Raw genomic sequence first — 16,220 nt, forward strand, 5'->3', positions numbered from 1 at the left:
ATCTACAAGTGTCTGGAACTCTATTGGAGGGATGCGACACTATTCTTCCACGACAAATTCCATCATTTGTTGTTTTGTTGATGGTGGCGCCGCTCCAGAATCTCCCATAAGTGTTCAATGGGGTTGAGATCTGGTGACTGAGACGGCCATGGCATATGATTTACATAGTTTTCATGCTCATCAAACCATTTAGTGACTGCTCGTGCCCTGTGGATGGGGGCGTTGTCATGCTGGAAGAGGCCACTCCCATCAGGATAGAAATGCTTCACCATAGGTTGAAGGTGATCACTCAGAATGTCTATGTTATTGGCATTTACCTTGCCCTCTAAGGGGTTGAGCAGACCTAAACCATGTCCTGAAAATGCACCCCACCCCATAGCAGCGCCGCCAGAAACCTAATTTACTCGTGAGTTTCCTTTATTTTGGCAGTTACCTGTAGCTTCCATAGCTTTCATACAGTTCTTGGGGAAAAAAGGTATTTAGAAAAACAGTATAGAAAGACTTGATTGCCTCAGCCATTTTGTGACCACCTCCTTTCCTTCTCTTTCCACCTCTGTGCATTACAGGAGTGCTTCACCCCCTTTATAAATGGGAGCTTCTTTGAGCACGAGGGCCAGCCCTACTGCGAGGGCCACTACCACGAGCGCCGCGGCTCTCTCTGCTCGGGCTGTCAGAAGCCCATCACGGGCCGCTGCATCACAGCCATGGCCAAGAAGTTCCACCCCGAGCACTTTGTCTGTGCCTTCTGCCTTAAGCAGCTCAATAAGGGCACCTTCAAGGAGCAGAATGACAAGCCATACTGCCAGGGCTGCTTCATCAAGCTCTTCAACTAGGGAGCTAACCCACTCCCCAGCCGTGTGTGTGTGTGTGTGTGTGTGTGTGTGTGTGTGTGTGTGTGTGTGTGTGTGTGTGTGTGTGTGTGTGTGTGTGTGTGTGTGTGTGTGTGTGTGTGTGTGTGTGTGTGTGTGTGTGTGTGTGTGTGTGTGTGTGTGTGTGTGTGTGTGTGTGCGTTTGTGTGTGCGTTTGTGCACATTCGTGTGTGCATGCTTTGTCCCAATTCTCTACGGTTCAGCCCTAAGTGTGCACTTGCACCCTTCATGAATTTAAAAGGAAATGACAGGTGTATGACATATAGTGGAAACTCCAGCCCATGCCTACACCAATCCAATGCTTTAAAATGTGTGGGGAGGAGTACACAGGAAGAGAATCGGGGACACGTGCGTGTCAAAAGGTGAAGGCGTGGATAGAAGGCCGTCGGTGGCTATGATGAGAGGAAGCAGAGAGTTGTCCCTTACTGTGCATGTAGCAGAGATGAGACTGGCCATTAGAAAAGCTCCCCTACAGTCACCTGGAGGTTACTGCAGACAGGAGTCAATTTTCAACAGAGCCTTCAGGGCCGTGGGGTTGACATTTCAAGAGTTCCAGAAAGCATGAGGTTTAAAGCGAGCCCAAAGAGATTTTTGTAAATGTAAAACGAGCAAGAGAAGCCATTTTTGTGTAAGAGGCGGTTTTATGTTCTGTTCGATTTATTTTCCTGTCCTAATAATGGTAGACTGCGTTATCATGTGACCGACGTGTGGAGGTCAGGTTATGGGGTCCTGGGATGGGTTTAGACAGGTCTTCAGGCAGTACTTAGTACACATAGAATGTTGTCGACATTCACTTGGCAGCGTTTTGCCTATTAGTCCAAAATATGCAGTATGTCGGTGCCATTGCAAATGCACACCTATGAACTGTCTCTTGATCTCAAACGCAAACACACACACAGAGACACACACTTTATACTCTGAGAAGAGGAAAAGCTCTCGTCTCCTCTTTCCCTCCTCCCTTTCTCTTCACTTCTCTGTGAGACCAGTTCAAACACTTGGTGCTCACTCAACTCAATCATAGAGTCCTCTCTCTGTGGCCTTTTTGGGGTCATTTTACAGCCTGGTATGGTCACGATATCAGGGTCCTATTTTTGTACACTTTTCCTATGGAAATGTTCATATACTAACAAGGACAGCTCAGCGGCATAGATTTAGTACATCCGTTTTCCTTTTCCCTTTTTCCTTAATTTGTCCAATGGAACTGTACAAAACTCTCAAATGCGTTTGTGCAAAACGAGACACGTTGTTCAGACACACATACTCACACTCTTTCTCCAGATTACTGCTCTTTTCGATGTGCTATGGACTCTCCGTTTAAATTTTCTGTCGATCAGACTTTGCGCGACCGATCTCATATGAATTCTCATTCATGTAATCTGATTTTAAAAGAATGTGCATTTGAATGTTGTCTTTCCCTTGATGTGGACAGAGGGTGGCGGTGTTTGGGTGAGTGTTGGCGACCTCTCATCTCGGAGGCACTCTGCTCGTCCCTTACTTTCCATCCGCTTTGGGTAGGGAGGCAGCTCTTAGCCTGGCAACCAAACTGAGCACAGTGTTCTTCAGTCTGGTGTGACCAGGCTAGGATTCTCCCTTTCTATAAGGAAACAGGACAAAATACTAGAGCATGTTGATTTGAAACAACATGTTAATTGTGTGTATTTGATTTGCTACTGTATTCGTCCACACATTTATCCAAGTCTTAAAATGAATAATTCAGAGTGAATGGGGAGTGCTTTTTTTGGGGCAATGTTTTGTTGTACATTTAGCTACTGACAATGTGTGTGTTTTCCCTCAGATACTTAAAAAGTAACTAATACAGGGGTCCTTTTAATGCACGGGGGGAGGATTGGTTTTTAACCTCACTGCTTATTGACTTATTGAGCAACACAAATTCTGCAATACAAGTTGTGTAGAGGTTTTTGTCAGCATTTTCTGCATAATTCTATTACAATCACAATATTAAATTGACTTTAACATACTTGGTTTAGTGGCATGGAGCAGTATTGTCACTGTATGATTTTGAGCTCTGTAGCTCACACTGATATGCAAACAGCTGGCTCTATGGACAAGGACATAAATGGACCCTAATACACACACACTGGGTTGGTTTCCAGGCAACAGGGACCTTTCTAACCATGGGTCCCTGAAATGCCCTCAGAGTCACATGGTAATCTGTACACACAGATCTGCAGTCAGTACCTAGTCTGTTTCCCAAATGACACCCTATTCCCTATAAAGTCTACTGCTTTTGACTAGGGCCCATAGGGCTCTGGTCAAAAGTAGTGCCCTATATAGGGAATAGGGTGCCATTTGGGATGCACAACAAGTCAATAATGGCATCCAAATATCCTCGTTACCTGATCCCAAATCACTGCAGTGGGTCACGTTTGAGCATTTGTTTTTGATATGTACGTAATTGATTTACTTATTTCATCATTCACTGTTTATTTTTTTGAAGTGTCCTTGTAATGTTGCATATTTGAATCATTGTGAAGCAGGTGATTTTAACTTTCCCACATGTTGCTTATATTTTTATGCTAAATGTTTGTTTTTTATGGTTTTCAACCCAGTTGTCATCACTTGGCATGTTGGTTGTGGTATAAATACACAAATACGTTTCATTTTAATTTCTTAACGCTTTGAAAGAATAAAGGTAATTGTGCTCGTGCCAAATTTTCAATGCAATGTCTTTAACACTGTTGAGGTATATGGCGCACTTCCAAGTCCTTGCTGCGATCGGATTGGTGAAACCATTTTGGATGTCGTAGAACAACATTGGCTGGATCAGCCAGTGCCATGGGGTGCATCTCAAACATCTAAATTGGCTTCCTCTGCTTATTTCCTCCTTTTGTGTTGATGTGAAAGTACTGGACAGGTGAAAGCAACCCCCTTGAATACAACCTCAATATAGCTTACAGTGAAGTGTAAATTAAGAAGAGACAAATAGGGAAGCCATTTTAGACTATTGAGATGCACCTCTGGGTTTTGGAGAGGTTTTGGAGAGGCAAATAACTTAGAGGGGGCAAACTGAGGATGAACTCAGCACAGTATAGTCGGCAGATTAAAGGTGTATAGTAATTGTTGCTTTAAAATTACTACATGTTACTATTGGGTGTTTTTTATGTCTGGCCTCCTGAGGCTCGGGTGCCATTTCTGGTGATGTTTGGAACGGTTTTGTTTCTTCAACCCGCTGAGACGTGGGTTTTTAAAGCACTTTCAGCCTTGCTATGCCATAGATTCCTTGAGCTTCTCTAGTAGTGCAACTGTGTTGACATGAACATGATGAATCTACAGAGGGGCATTTCACCTAGCCTGGTTAATGAGGAATGCTGCTAACATACTATTCTAATTTAATTTTGAAATTCATAGACTGAGGTGTAACTGAGGTGTAACAGAAGAAGGGTTAGTACCACTTCATATTGACCCTGTTTTAAGTCAGGCTCTCTTTCTAAGCCATTAAATCCTAAATTGTTCAAGTTAGTGTGACAAATAATGGATCAAGCTCAATGAAATATCCCTCTGATAGCCTTTATAGCCATGCTTTGGAGACCGGAGACACAGACAATGAAAACAAGTGTAAGTGCTGCCAGGGTGCCTGAATATAGCCCTGGACACCTGGACAGTTACAGTTTAAAGTAGAATGAGTTCCTCAATCAAGGGGAAATTACTGGAAAGATTTCTTGAGAGTAGCCATGACCACAGGTTTAGGCACCAGCCCAAATGTTGTAATGCAACAAAATGGAGCCCTTTAAAGAGAGGCTTAAAAAAAAAGTTTTATCTACACCCTATGTAAATCATCAGGGATTGTAATTCTTATTAGTTTTGCTACATTTATTCATCCTATTACATTTCTTTGCTTTAGTTCTATGCTCTCTCGGTTGACTCAGAAATCCCAGACCTAAGTGGGAAGCAACCCGTCTGACTACTCTCAAAGCCTTTTTATTTTCATGTTTACAAGTTAACCTTGTCATTTAATCCCCTTAATTTATCTGAAAGGAACTATTTTACCCCAATACTCCTGAGTGGCGCAGTGGTCTAAGGCTCTGCATTCCAGTGCTAGAGGCGTCACTGCAGACCCTGGTTCAATCCCTTGCTGTATCACAACCGGCTGTGATCGGGAGTGCCATAGGGTGGCGCACAATTGGCCCAGCGTCATACGGGTTTGTCCGGGGTAGGCTGTCATTGTAAATAAGAATTTGTTCTTAACTGACTTGCCTAGTTAAATTTTTTAAAAGTGGTTTTGTTTTTTCCTTTCCTCCTTCCTGTTTTATTTGCCCATGTACCTCTGTTGTCATGTTTTATGGGATGGCTATATGGTACCTGATTGCTGATCATTTTTAATTCAATGTGATTGATGCGAATAAATAAATCGTTTATTTCTGACATTCATTGTTTTTGTCTCAGCGACTATGCACACAAGACACACAATGAATGCTCACAGTTAAGACTATGAGCAGATAGGTTGCTTTTTTTCTTCTTTTGATCTTGACAAACTGACGTCCCCAATCTAGTCTGCATTTCCTGCCTTGCTCGTTCTGGAAATCCACAGCCGGCGTGGCTGCTTTCACGCGGCATAAAACGATCGCACCCACGGTTAGCATCCGACAAAAAGATTGACACAGAGCTGGCCAATCATGTCTGTGGACCATTGTTGTCGTAGTGGATTGTGATTGGCTGTTAACGCTGTATATTACTTGTGCGCTTCCTATGTAGCTCTCTTTCTTTCACGCGTCCTTGGTAAGAGGTAAGGAGTTTTCATGGGCTTGATTCTTTATGTAGGATTACACGTTAAAATGTGTTTCGCTGTATTATTTGATAAAATACTTTGATTACGTTGAACTACAGTACTGTGATAATGTCACAAGATCAATAGGATTACTTATTTAAATGTGGTGTTTCATCTGCGGCCTATTCGGCACACTGCCGCCATGTGCTACCATTATTTCCGTGACATTTTAGCTAGCTAAACTTGCTTCTAACCCATAATGGTACATTTTCACCTTAAATACACTTCCAATAACATGTCTTAACTAGTTATCTAGCAATATGTATGTAGCCTACGTTATATTTGCTACGTCAGGTAGCTACAAGTTAAAGCTAGTATTAGCGCTAACTAGGTGAGTAACGATAGTGACTGCCAGTTCATATAGATGGCTACTAGCAAGTTTGGCGCTTACTGTGATTGTAACTTTGTGGCCCTGATATCTGTCTAAAATGGTTCTCTTTTCCATAGAAAATCTTGTCTTTAAACCAGCTGTTTAAGCGATCCTTCGAAGCACTGCAAAGATGCCGAGGGAAGACAGGACCACGTGGAAGTCCAACTATTTTATGAAAATCATCGTACGTTGAAATAACTGACTACTTTTGATGCACGGAAGTGTGTGAGCTATGGAACGCCGTTAGGGTCTTTGCGTGTCAGAGGCACGTTAAATAAGCTTGTTGACCAATCAGGACCGGTATGACTGCACGTCACAATAATTTCACGGAATTATTACACGTTGATTACTTTTCCTCGTATTTCCTATGTCAACGATTAGTCGATACGTATGCTATGATGCAGTTGTCTCGCGCATTTACAGTGCTGGTCATACAAAAAAGCTAGATAACTTATGGATGCCAACAATGTTTTTCTCAAAAACATAGCGAAATTACATCTGTTTCAGTAGCTATTGTTTTAACTAGCTAACTATACAGCTAGGTGTCATCTAAAATAGCCACAATTTATAAGACAGTATTTATTTGCTCTGTCTGACTCGTCTATTTGAAGCTAGCCATAATAGTGGAATTTGAGTTTATCCTTCAAAATAAGTATGCCATTGACAGTGGTACAAATAGTAGAATTATGCCATAATTGCTAAACAGGATTGGAATGTTATAGAAAATCAACAGACTAATCTGAAATCACTGTACTTTAGAATTGCATTGGGAACATACTTATTGAACTCTACAGCCTTAACTATGGGTTGTGGCTCAATGACATGGTGTCAGTCTACTCAGTGACACCCAGACAACATTAGTGTGGTAGCTCTTATTGCGGGAATCTGAAATTACTGAATTGAGCCACATTTATTGTCAACCCATGTGTATTGAACACTTCCAGAGGAAAAACAATACTACGTGGAGGTTTTGGAGTCTTTTAACTGAAGATGTTGGGGGCGCAAGTCTTGGTTATTGAGTAGAATGATACACAATTTCTTGATCCCGACCCTTACCTAAAGCAATGCAATATGAATGTCAATACACACAATAGGCTGACTGGGGAAGGGATTTCAGTCCTTTGCCCAAGTGAAAACTAGCTACCCAAGAAGCTGTGGTCCAACACACAGTACAATAGAACTGTTTGATGTGTCAAACTGAAAGCTTTTTTGACACGCAGACCTTTAACGGCATTCCATAATAAACCGTTTGCTTGACCATGTACAACGCAGGATAAGTTACAGTGCATTTTGTTCAGTACTGCTCTGTCGTTCCCCCTGCACACAGAAACCTGTCTCCTCGCTATCCCGGTCTGCCTCCATCCCACGGTTGACGGGGACGCATGGTCTCAGACACTTTTGTACAGACGCTGTAGCCAACTGAATGAAGCTTTTGCAGTCTTATCCCATGGTAGTGGGTTTACATTTCCTCAAGCAGTGAAATTTAGAAGTTGTGTGTCTTACTTTTACTTTTCTTTTTGCAGCAATTGCTGGATGACTATCCCAAGTGTTTCATTGTCGGCGCCGACAATGTGGGCTCCAAGCAGATGCAGGCCATCCGTCTGTCCTTGCGTGGGAAGGCTGTGGTTCTCATGGGTAAAAACACCATGATGCGCAAAGCCATCCGCGGCCACCTGGAGAACAACCCCGCCTTGGAGAAGTAAGTTCACAGCAAATGCATTTTGGCCTAAGAGGCTGGCCATGGTCGCATTCACTAGGAAGTCAAAGGGACAGCCTGAAGTTGGCCAATAACATTAGCTTGTTATCAATATAGGTTGCAAACTTTTGCTGATGTGTGCATGACCCAGTTATCAAAGGCTTAAATGCAGCTATCGGGCCCATGGATTGGCTATTTATAAAGCAGGATAAGTTACAGCGCTGCGTGTTCAGTACTGCGCTGTCGTTCCCCCTGCACACAGAAACCTGTCTCCTACTATCCCTGTCTGTCTGCATCCCACAGCTGGCAGGGACGCTTGGTCTCAGACAAGTGATTTATCAGTCTTGCTAATCGTGTATCCGTTGGATGGGTTGAGATGTTAAGTGTTGCCGTCTTCACAGGTTGCTGCCTCACATCAAAGGAAATGTGGGCTTTGTCTTCACCAAGGAGGACCTGGCTGAGATCAGGGACATGCTGCTGGCCAATAAGGTGACTGCAGTGTTGGATGCTCTGGTCTAGCAGGGAATTGTCAAGGTTTGTCCCAAATGGCACTCTTGTAGCGTACTACTTTTGAATGGGGCACTATATAGGGCAGGGTGCCATTTGGACCAAATACAATATTATTAGTAATACAATGTAGCAGATCCAGATTTTGGATTATGCTTCAGGATGAGATGGTGACGCAGGATAAGTTACAGTGCAGCTTGTTAAGTGCTGCTCTGTCGTTCCCCCTGCACATATCAACTAGATTCCTACTATCCCTGTCTGTCTGCATCCTACGGCTGACGGGGACGCTTGGTCTCAGACACTGTCCTGTGGATTTTGCTCAGTCTCGTAGGCTGTCATTTGGCATGCATCCATGGACGGTGCACTTTTTTTTGTTTGAATTGGAGCCATGGCTTGATTGTTCACTGACCTCCAACCCTCTGCCCCTCAGGTGCCAGCTGCAGCCCGTGCCGGTGCTATTGCCCCCTGTGACGTGACTGTGCCAGCCCAGAACACTGGGCTGGGTCCTGAGAAGACTTCCTTCTTCCAGGCCCTGGGCATCACCACCAAGATCTCCAGAGGAACTATTGAAATATTGGTGAGTGTGGCAACTGTATTCATAGTCCTCAGGCAACATCTCAGCCAGTCTATGCTTAATGGGCTCTACTATAAACTAGTGGGCTGGTTGCATTCAGTCATCAAAATAAGAGATTCTTCAGTGATGAGACGATGACGAGTCGGAATTGGACACGATCTGTCTCTGGGGTCACTGGGTCAGGGTCACGTTCTGTGTCTTTGGTTTCAGGTCCCCAGAGCAGTGTGTCTTTTCACTTGAAGACATCGAGGCATTTGTCTGAGAAGGGTTTCTTATTCTTGATTTGATAAATGATGTTGCTAGGCTTGTGTGGGTGTAATGACCTGTGTCCTGTCATGTAGGATATGTGTATAATCATTTTTTCTCTAGAAAACAATAAACATGTTTTCTGAAAATGAAACACTTGTTGATTAAGTGTCTGATTGCTTCATTTCTCTCCACAGAGCGACGTGATGCTCATCAAGCCTGGAGACAAGGTGGGAGCCAGCGAGGCCACGCTCCTCAACATGTTGAACATCTCTCCCTTCTCCTTCGGTCTGCTCATCCAGCAGGTGTATGACAACGGTAGTGTCTACAGCCCTGAGGTGCTCGACATTACTGAGGATGCTCTGCACGCCAGGTTCCTGGAGGTGAGGAAGCATATGCACAATGCCTTGTAAAGCCATGGGTCCATAATCCAAAACCCGTTGTATTGGTGCCTTGGATAGTGTAGCGCTGTGTCCTATTATGTTGTCATTGTTTCCCCTTCCGTCATATCTAATGTTCTAAAAACGAGTAATACAGCCATTGGAAGAGGAATGTAATAGAAGCTGTGAATTTCAGGCCATTTTTTCCTTTTGTCTGAGTGAGCAGGATAAGTTACAGTGCAGCTTGTTAAGTGCTACTCTGTCGTTCCCCCTGCACACATCAACTAGTTTCCTACTATCCCTGTCTGTCTGCATCCCACGGCTGGCAGGGACGCTTGGTCTCAAACAAATCTTGATGTGTTGAACAGACTTGGGTGAAGTGCTGAAAGTTGCTGTCATACCTGACAACTTTGTTTCTTTCAGGGTGTTCGTAACATAGCCAGTGTGTGTCTGGAGATCGGATACCCTACTCTGGCCTCTGTCCCTCACACCATCATCAACGGATACAAGAGGGTCCTGGCCGTCGCCGTGGAGACTGACTACTCCTTCCCTCTGGCAGACAAGGTATGTTGGACCACATGGTATTGAAATGGGTGACGGGCCAAATACTGGTCCAGTCCACAAACAGTTGCTGTAGGACTGAAATAATTGTACTAGTAATATGGTTGTAGCTCCACCTTGCCCTCCAGGCTAAGGAATGTTCACTATCGCTTATGCCTATCAAATCCTTTGCTCTAACATTTACATGGGGAATAGGTGCCACTGTTTTGAGTCCCAGCTGCAGGATAAGTTACAGTGCAGCTTGTTAAGTGCTGCTCTGTCGTTCCCCCTGCACACATTAACTAGTTTCCTACTATCCCTGTCTGTCTGCATCCCACGGCTGGCAGGGACGCTTGGTCTCAGACACTGGGTTGCCCATCGGCATGTTTTATCCATAGCTTTCTACATTTTAGTTCACGTTGCTTCTCTACCCCCTTTTACTCCCAGGTGAAGGCCTACCTAGCTGACCCCACTGCCTTCGCTGTAGCTGCTCCTGTGGCTGCAGCAGTGACTGCTGCTGCCCCAGCCGCTGCTAAAGAAGAGGCCAAGGAGGAGTCTGAGGAGGGCTCGGACGACGACATGGGCTTTGGCCTGTTTGATTAGACCGCAGTAAACTCCACTCCTATGGTTGCTGACCGAATTCAAGAAGATCATTGAATTTTAAATAAAATCTAGAAAATGAATTCATGTTTGTGTATGTTTTACCAATGTTGCTAGATGTAAAGTCTGGTTCTTGGGCCACAACCTGATTGGTGTGGCTGGCACACCTGGATGAGAAGGTTCTTGTCAAGTGTAAGTCTGACACCGTGTATTGTAAAAACCTTTAGTCGTGAACTAGTTGCTTAGCTATTTAGTCTTGTGGACTGGAGGATGTCAATGTTCCCAATAGATTCATATGGGTACAGAAATAAAATCTGTAGTGCCTGTGGGTAGAGTTCTATGATTGGTTCTCATCTTTCTGAACATGTCTTGCACAGGTTGAGAAATGACCTCAGATATTTATATGGTACAGTGTTCAACCTGAGAAGCAGCATATGATGTAGTGTCTGCCAGAATTGGTACATAAAGGTTGTCTGACCTCTGAAGCCAGCAATAAGAGGCCAGAGTTTCGGTTAAAAGGTACGGATTTGTTTTGATATTGCACTTTAAAGGTTCGTGTCTGAAGGTGAGGGCTTTATGAAAGTTGAGAATCTCTTATAGGTGGTTGTAGGATTTAATTGTTTCTGGATTTTTGAGCATGTATCATTCTATTTCTGCTCTGCATGCTGTACAATTGTTTTTGCAGAGCCTCAATTTTGTGAATTCTTGGTGAGTGGACCCCAGACCTCACAGGGCAATGGGCTCTAACTGCATGGCCTAAACGCATTCAAGTCATTTTAGCCAGATCCTAATTCGGATGTCAAGTTTTAATTTCTATGGTGTAAAAATGCCATGACCTTTAATCAGATCGTTCACAGCTTTGTAGAAGTTACCTGTGATGCTGAGGTATCATTTTTATGTGTGCTCTAGAGCAACTGCATCTAAGTGGAATTTGTACATGTGCTGCTGTAGGCCTTGGTTAGGGACAGAAGCACCAGATCATCTGCAATCTAAACATTTGACTTGAGTCAAGTTGGGTGAGACCCGAGTGCTGCAGACTTCACTCGCCAGGTAACTGATTTATGTTGAGGGTAGAACTCGAGCTACATCCGTCTCACCCCCAGGCCCCGAGGAAAGAAATACATTTTTCAACGCAGTTTGTTTACATCGATTTTATGTCATGTTTTCCCCCAAACACTGCTGAAACCAGTTTTAATCTACGGGTGTGTTCTAGCCTACAGTCGTGGCCAAAAGTTTTGAATGACGCATATTCATTTACATTTACATTTAAGTCATTTAGCAGACGCTCTTATCCAGAGCGACTTACATTTTCATAAAGTTTGCTGCCTCCGTTTGTATGATGGTAATTTGCATATACTCCAGAATGTTATGAAGAGTGATCAGATTAATTGCAATTAATTGCGAAGTCCATCTTTGCCATGCAAATTAACTGAATCCCCCAAAAAAATTCCACTGCATTTAAGCTCTGCCACAAAAGGACCAGTTGACATGACCATGCTAATCTAATTTATTAGACGGGCATGTCAGTCTGTTAGGCATCGTCAAAACAGATTTCCGTTCTGTTTTATTATGCGTCTCAAAGACGGTCATTAAGCACCTGGGAAAGTCGGAAACATGTTCAAGTCATGTGTCATTTTTGTGAAAGGAAACAATGACCAAATATCAATTTATAGAGTAGAAACTGCACTAGGCTATATTCATAGGTGAATGGTGTAGGCCTATCTCATATCCCTTCCCAGTCCTTGCAGGTATATAACCTGTTACATCACAAGCAAAATGTATATTCTGAGTTCAATATGCAAAGTTTATTGCATTTATTTATTGCATTTCAGCTGACTTCAGACTTTGTGGGACACACATAGCAGCTGTGGGTGTAAACTCAATTCAATCATTAGCTATGCTTTTGAAAGGACACTAGATGGGGCAGTTCAATTTTTTTATTTTTTATTACTCACTTTGACACATTTTTCAGATGTAAAACTCTTAACTGATAACACTTGTAATGTCCCCATCTTATGTTCAGAACATTTGTTGTGCATTCATTGGAGTTGAACACATCTACAGCTTTCATAACAGTGTAATATTCCTTGCTTGAAACCTCAAAGTTGTATCTTTCCATACATTCTCTCTCTAAATTGATTCCCACAAATACTAACTAATTGGTTGTCAATGACAATGGTTTTCGAGAACTAGTTACGGTAAAATAACTTCTTGTTTATGTTATATCGACCCATTATTCCATATATAACATTTTATGAGGTGAAAATACTTTTCAGAAACGTGTTTATACAGCAAAGCCCAGCACATTAAAGTCTGCTTGTGAAAAGCCGCCAATTTCACAGGAAGTTTACCCACAATATAGGGAAATTGTCGAGCTTCTGAAAAGCAAAATGAGGAATAATATTCCAGAAACTATTAGGGTTTTTAAAGTACCTTTTAACCCAGTTGACTTTTGATATCTGATAAAAGAGTGAAGACATCTAAGGTACAGCAAGTGGATTTGGGAATGTCAATCGATGAAAAAACATGCACGAGCTAGCCCCTCAGTTTTAGATAAAAGCACCCTCCCTTGAAGACTTAAATCCCTCCCTAACCACGAGGATAATTTATTTTTGATAGCTTCACTTGCAGGATTCAAATTATGATCACTCACAACCTTAAGATTTTTGGTGATCTTTACACCGAGGTAGGTTGCACATGGTTTATGAACTGATACGTAAAACGACACCGGACTCAAAGCTTTGAATATTTCTATTTAAATTATTGCAAACAATATAATGTTATTTATATGGGGGATACAACCTTCCCAGCTCTGCATATTTTGCTATGAAGAGACAGAATCATTAGATAATTTGTTTTGGTACTGTCCATATGTGGCATGTATTTTGGTCACAGGTCCAGGAATGGCTGAAGAATTGCAATGTTTTCATGGAACTAACTCTGTAGATAGCACTACTGGGTAATCTGAAAAGTCATAGTCAATCGATCAATAATATAATAATACTTTTAGCAAAAAAAAATGTATTTTCAATTTACAATCTGTAGAAAAAAATGACAATAGAAAGGTTCAGAACTTGTGCGAATGTAACAAGGTTGGTTATGTTTCCACTTGCCTCTAAAGAAATGTATATTTAATGTTCAAGCATTTTATTGGTTAGTTCAACTCCGATGACAATAAGGTGTGTTGTGATTGGTCCCGCTTGCCGATAGGGGGAGATCGCGAACGTCAGGTCTTCCCAGTATGAAAATGTGATGCAAGGGGTGGGTTACGTTCTGAATACTGTTTTCTATTTTCTATTTTACAATGTGTACAAGTTTGTTGTACGTTACTGATTTATACATGTGTGGGTATATGGTACCTGTTAGGGATTGAGGGGCTTTCTGGGATGTGCTTTGGCATATGATTGCTGTAAATAAGTGTGTTAGCTAGCATACACCGATGTAATGGTCACCTAAGCCCACTGCTAACACAGTTGTCTTTATGCTACAGATTTTGCCATCGACAGCCATCAATACCGTTAAGCCCTGCACAACTAACGTGCTGTTTCCCATTTAACAACAGCAGAAATAAATTATGCTCAACTGGGACCACTGGCCGAAGTGATTTATTTTGAGAAAACACAACCCATGGAGAATACATATACATCTGTTACACTGGTGCCGTGACCCGGATCACTGGTTGCTGCAGAAAAGGAGGAGGTCAAAAGGGGGGTGAGTGTAACGGATGTGAAACGGCTAGCTAGTTAGCGGTGGTGTGCGCTCTAAACAGCGTTTCAATCGGTGACGTCACTTGTTCTGAGACCTTGAAGTATTAGTTCCCCTTGCTCTGCCAGGGCCGTGGCTTTTGTGAAACAATGGGTAACGATGCTTCGTGGGTGACTGTTGTTGATGTGTGCAGAGGGTCCCTGGTTCGCGCCCGGGTATGGGCGAGGGGACGGTCTAAAGTTATACTGTTACACGAAACATCACAGCACAGTTGAAAAATATATGGCAAATAGAAATCTAATATGGATGGCGATAAGAGATAGATGGGAGGGGTTGAATGGAACTGATGATTGGGATTAATAACAACAAGATAACTAATGTAAAACATACTGTGTCCGTAAAACATATATAGGTTCAGAACTTTTGTGAAAGATATGGCAAATACAAATCAAACCATATGGAAATCAGAAATAGATGGGAGAGATTGAGGGAAGAGGAAGGACTAGAGTAAAAACAAACTAAATATAGCTATTGTAAAATACATTGTGTCCATAAATGTATATAGTATGTATAAGCTGGAAGTAGAAACCTAAGCATTGTTGGTCACTAGTTTACTCAAATTAGGGGAGGGGTGGTAGGGTTAGAAAGTAATAAAGGAAAATATATTTTAAAAGTGATTGACAAATATAGTTTTAATGATTTTCAACCACTCCACAAATGTCTTGTTAACAAACTATAGTTTTGGCAAGTCGGTTAGGACATCTGAAAAGTGCAAATCAATCCCAGAACAACAGCAAAGGACCTTGTGAAGATGCTAGAGGAAACAGGTACAAAAGTATCTATATTCTCGATAAAACGAGTCCAATGTCAACATAACCTGAAAGGCCGCTCAGCAAGGAAGAAGCCACTGCTCCAAAACCGCCATAAAAAAGCCAGACTACGGTTTGCAACTGCACATGGGGACAAAGACCATACTTTTTGGAGAAATGTTCTCTGGTCTGATGAAATAAAAATAGAACTGTTTGGCCATAATGACCATCGTTATGTTTGAGGAAAAAGGGGGAGGCTTGCTATCCGAAGAACACCATCCCAACAGTGAAGCACGGGGGTGGCAGCATTATGTTGTGGGGGTGCTTTGCTGCAGGAGGGGATGGTGCACTTCACAAAATAGATGGCATCATGAGGAAAGAAAACAATGAGGGTATATTGAAGCAACATCTCAAGAAATCAGTCAGGAAGTTAAAGCTTGGTCGCAAATGGGTCTTCCAAATGGACAATGACCCCAAGCATACTTCCAAAGTTGTGTGAAAATGGCTTAAGGACAACAAAGTCAAGGTATTAGAGTGGCTATCACAAAGCCCTGACCTCAATCCTAAACAATTTGTGGGCAGAATTGAAAAAGTGTGTGCAAGCAAGGAGGTCTACAAACCAAAATGTACCCAACTTATTGTGGGAAGCTTGTGGAAGGCTACCCGGAACGTTTGACCCAAGTTAAACTATTTAAAGACAATGATACCAAATACTAATTGAGTGTAGAGGTCGACCAATTAATCGCAATGGCCGATTAATTAGGGTCGATTTCATGTTTTCATAACAATCGGAAATCTGTATTTTTGGACGCCGATTTTGCTGATTTCTGTCACGCCTTGGTCATTGTATTTTGTGTTTTTGTTATATGTTTGGTTAGGCCAGGGTGTGCCATGGGTTTATATGTTGTGTTTCGTATTGGGGTTTTATTAGCATTGGGATTGTGTATTATTAGGGGTGTGTCTAGTTAGGCTTGGCTGCCTGAGGCGGTTCTCAATTGGAGTCAGGTGATTCTCGTTGTCTCGGATTGGGAACCGTATTTAGGTAGCCTGAGTTCGCTTTGTATTTTGTGGGTGTTTGTTCCTGTCTCTGTGTTGTAGTCACCAGATAGGCTGTATTAGTTTCACGTTACGTTCTGTT

The 16,220-nt window shown here is 42.5% G+C and overlaps 2 protein-coding genes and 5 non-coding genes across 10 annotated transcripts in view; all 7 read left to right on the top strand.

The window, feature by feature from the left end:
• Positions 1–5,252, top strand: part of LOC124003085 (paxillin-like) — a 59,248-nt gene extending 53,996 nt beyond the window's left edge. For all 3 annotated transcript variants that reach the window (XM_046311132.1, XM_046311134.1, XM_046311133.1), the window contains exon 11: positions 567–5,252. In XM_046311132.1, the coding sequence (XP_046167088.1) occupies positions 567–833 (267 nt within the window). In that variant the 3' untranslated portion in view covers positions 834–5,252. The remainder of the gene's footprint in view (positions 1–566) is intronic.
• Positions 5,253–5,561: 309 nt separating this feature from the next.
• On the top strand, positions 5,562–10,651 carry LOC124003087 (60S acidic ribosomal protein P0-like). 2 transcript variants are annotated; one of them, XM_046311135.1, is made up of 8 exons: positions 5,562–5,613; positions 6,103–6,209; positions 7,549–7,724; positions 8,123–8,210; positions 8,659–8,805; positions 9,246–9,431; positions 9,852–9,992; positions 10,416–10,651. In XM_046311135.1, exons 2-8 carry the CDS (start codon positions 6,156–6,158, stop codon positions 10,569–10,571), a joined length of 948 nt encoding a protein of 315 aa, XP_046167091.1. In that variant the 5' UTR covers positions 5,562–5,613; positions 6,103–6,155; the 3' UTR covers positions 10,572–10,651. The 2 variants fall into 2 exon arrangements, with proteins under 2 accessions (XP_046167091.1, XP_046167092.1); XM_046311136.1 differs by having other exon boundaries at positions 5,584–5,606.
• Positions 7,923–8,051, top strand: LOC124004449. Its single transcript, XR_006833433.1, has one exon. It is a non-coding gene; the product is annotated as a small nucleolar RNA SNORA63 (small nucleolar RNA).
• Positions 8,402–8,530, top strand: LOC124004448. The gene has a single exon (XR_006833432.1). It is a non-coding gene; the product is annotated as a small nucleolar RNA SNORA63 (small nucleolar RNA).
• Positions 8,921–9,069, top strand: LOC124004444. The gene has a single exon (XR_006833428.1). It is a non-coding gene; the product is annotated as a small nucleolar RNA SNORD15 (small nucleolar RNA).
• Positions 9,649–9,777, top strand: LOC124004450. The gene has a single exon (XR_006833434.1). It is a non-coding gene; the product is annotated as a small nucleolar RNA SNORA63 (small nucleolar RNA).
• On the top strand, positions 10,207–10,335 carry LOC124004447. Its single transcript, XR_006833431.1, has one exon. It is a non-coding gene; the product is annotated as a small nucleolar RNA SNORA63 (small nucleolar RNA).
• Positions 10,652–16,220: the final 5,569 nt, after the last annotated feature.

The sequence above is a fragment of the Oncorhynchus gorbuscha genome, linkage group LG18 (assembly GCF_021184085.1).
Source record: "Oncorhynchus gorbuscha isolate QuinsamMale2020 ecotype Even-year linkage group LG18, OgorEven_v1.0, whole genome shotgun sequence".
In the NCBI taxonomy this organism is placed as follows: Eukaryota; Metazoa; Chordata; class Actinopteri; order Salmoniformes; family Salmonidae; genus Oncorhynchus; species Oncorhynchus gorbuscha.

What these genes read in the sequence shown, in the direction of transcription:
- LOC124003087 (XM_046311135.1), top strand. Translation starts at nt 6,156, where the DNA reads ATGCCGAGGGAAGACAGGACCACGTGGAAGTCCAACTATTTTATGAAA. An exon ending in AACAACCCCGCCTTGGAGAA is followed by an intron (nt 7,725 to 8,122) that starts GTAAGTTCACAG and finishes CCGTCTTCACAG; the next exon opens with GTTGCTGCCTCACATCAAAG. An exon ending in ACATGCTGCTGGCCAATAAG is followed by an intron (nt 8,211 to 8,658) that starts GTGACTGCAGTG and finishes TCTGCCCCTCAG; the next exon opens with GTGCCAGCTGCAGCCCGTGC.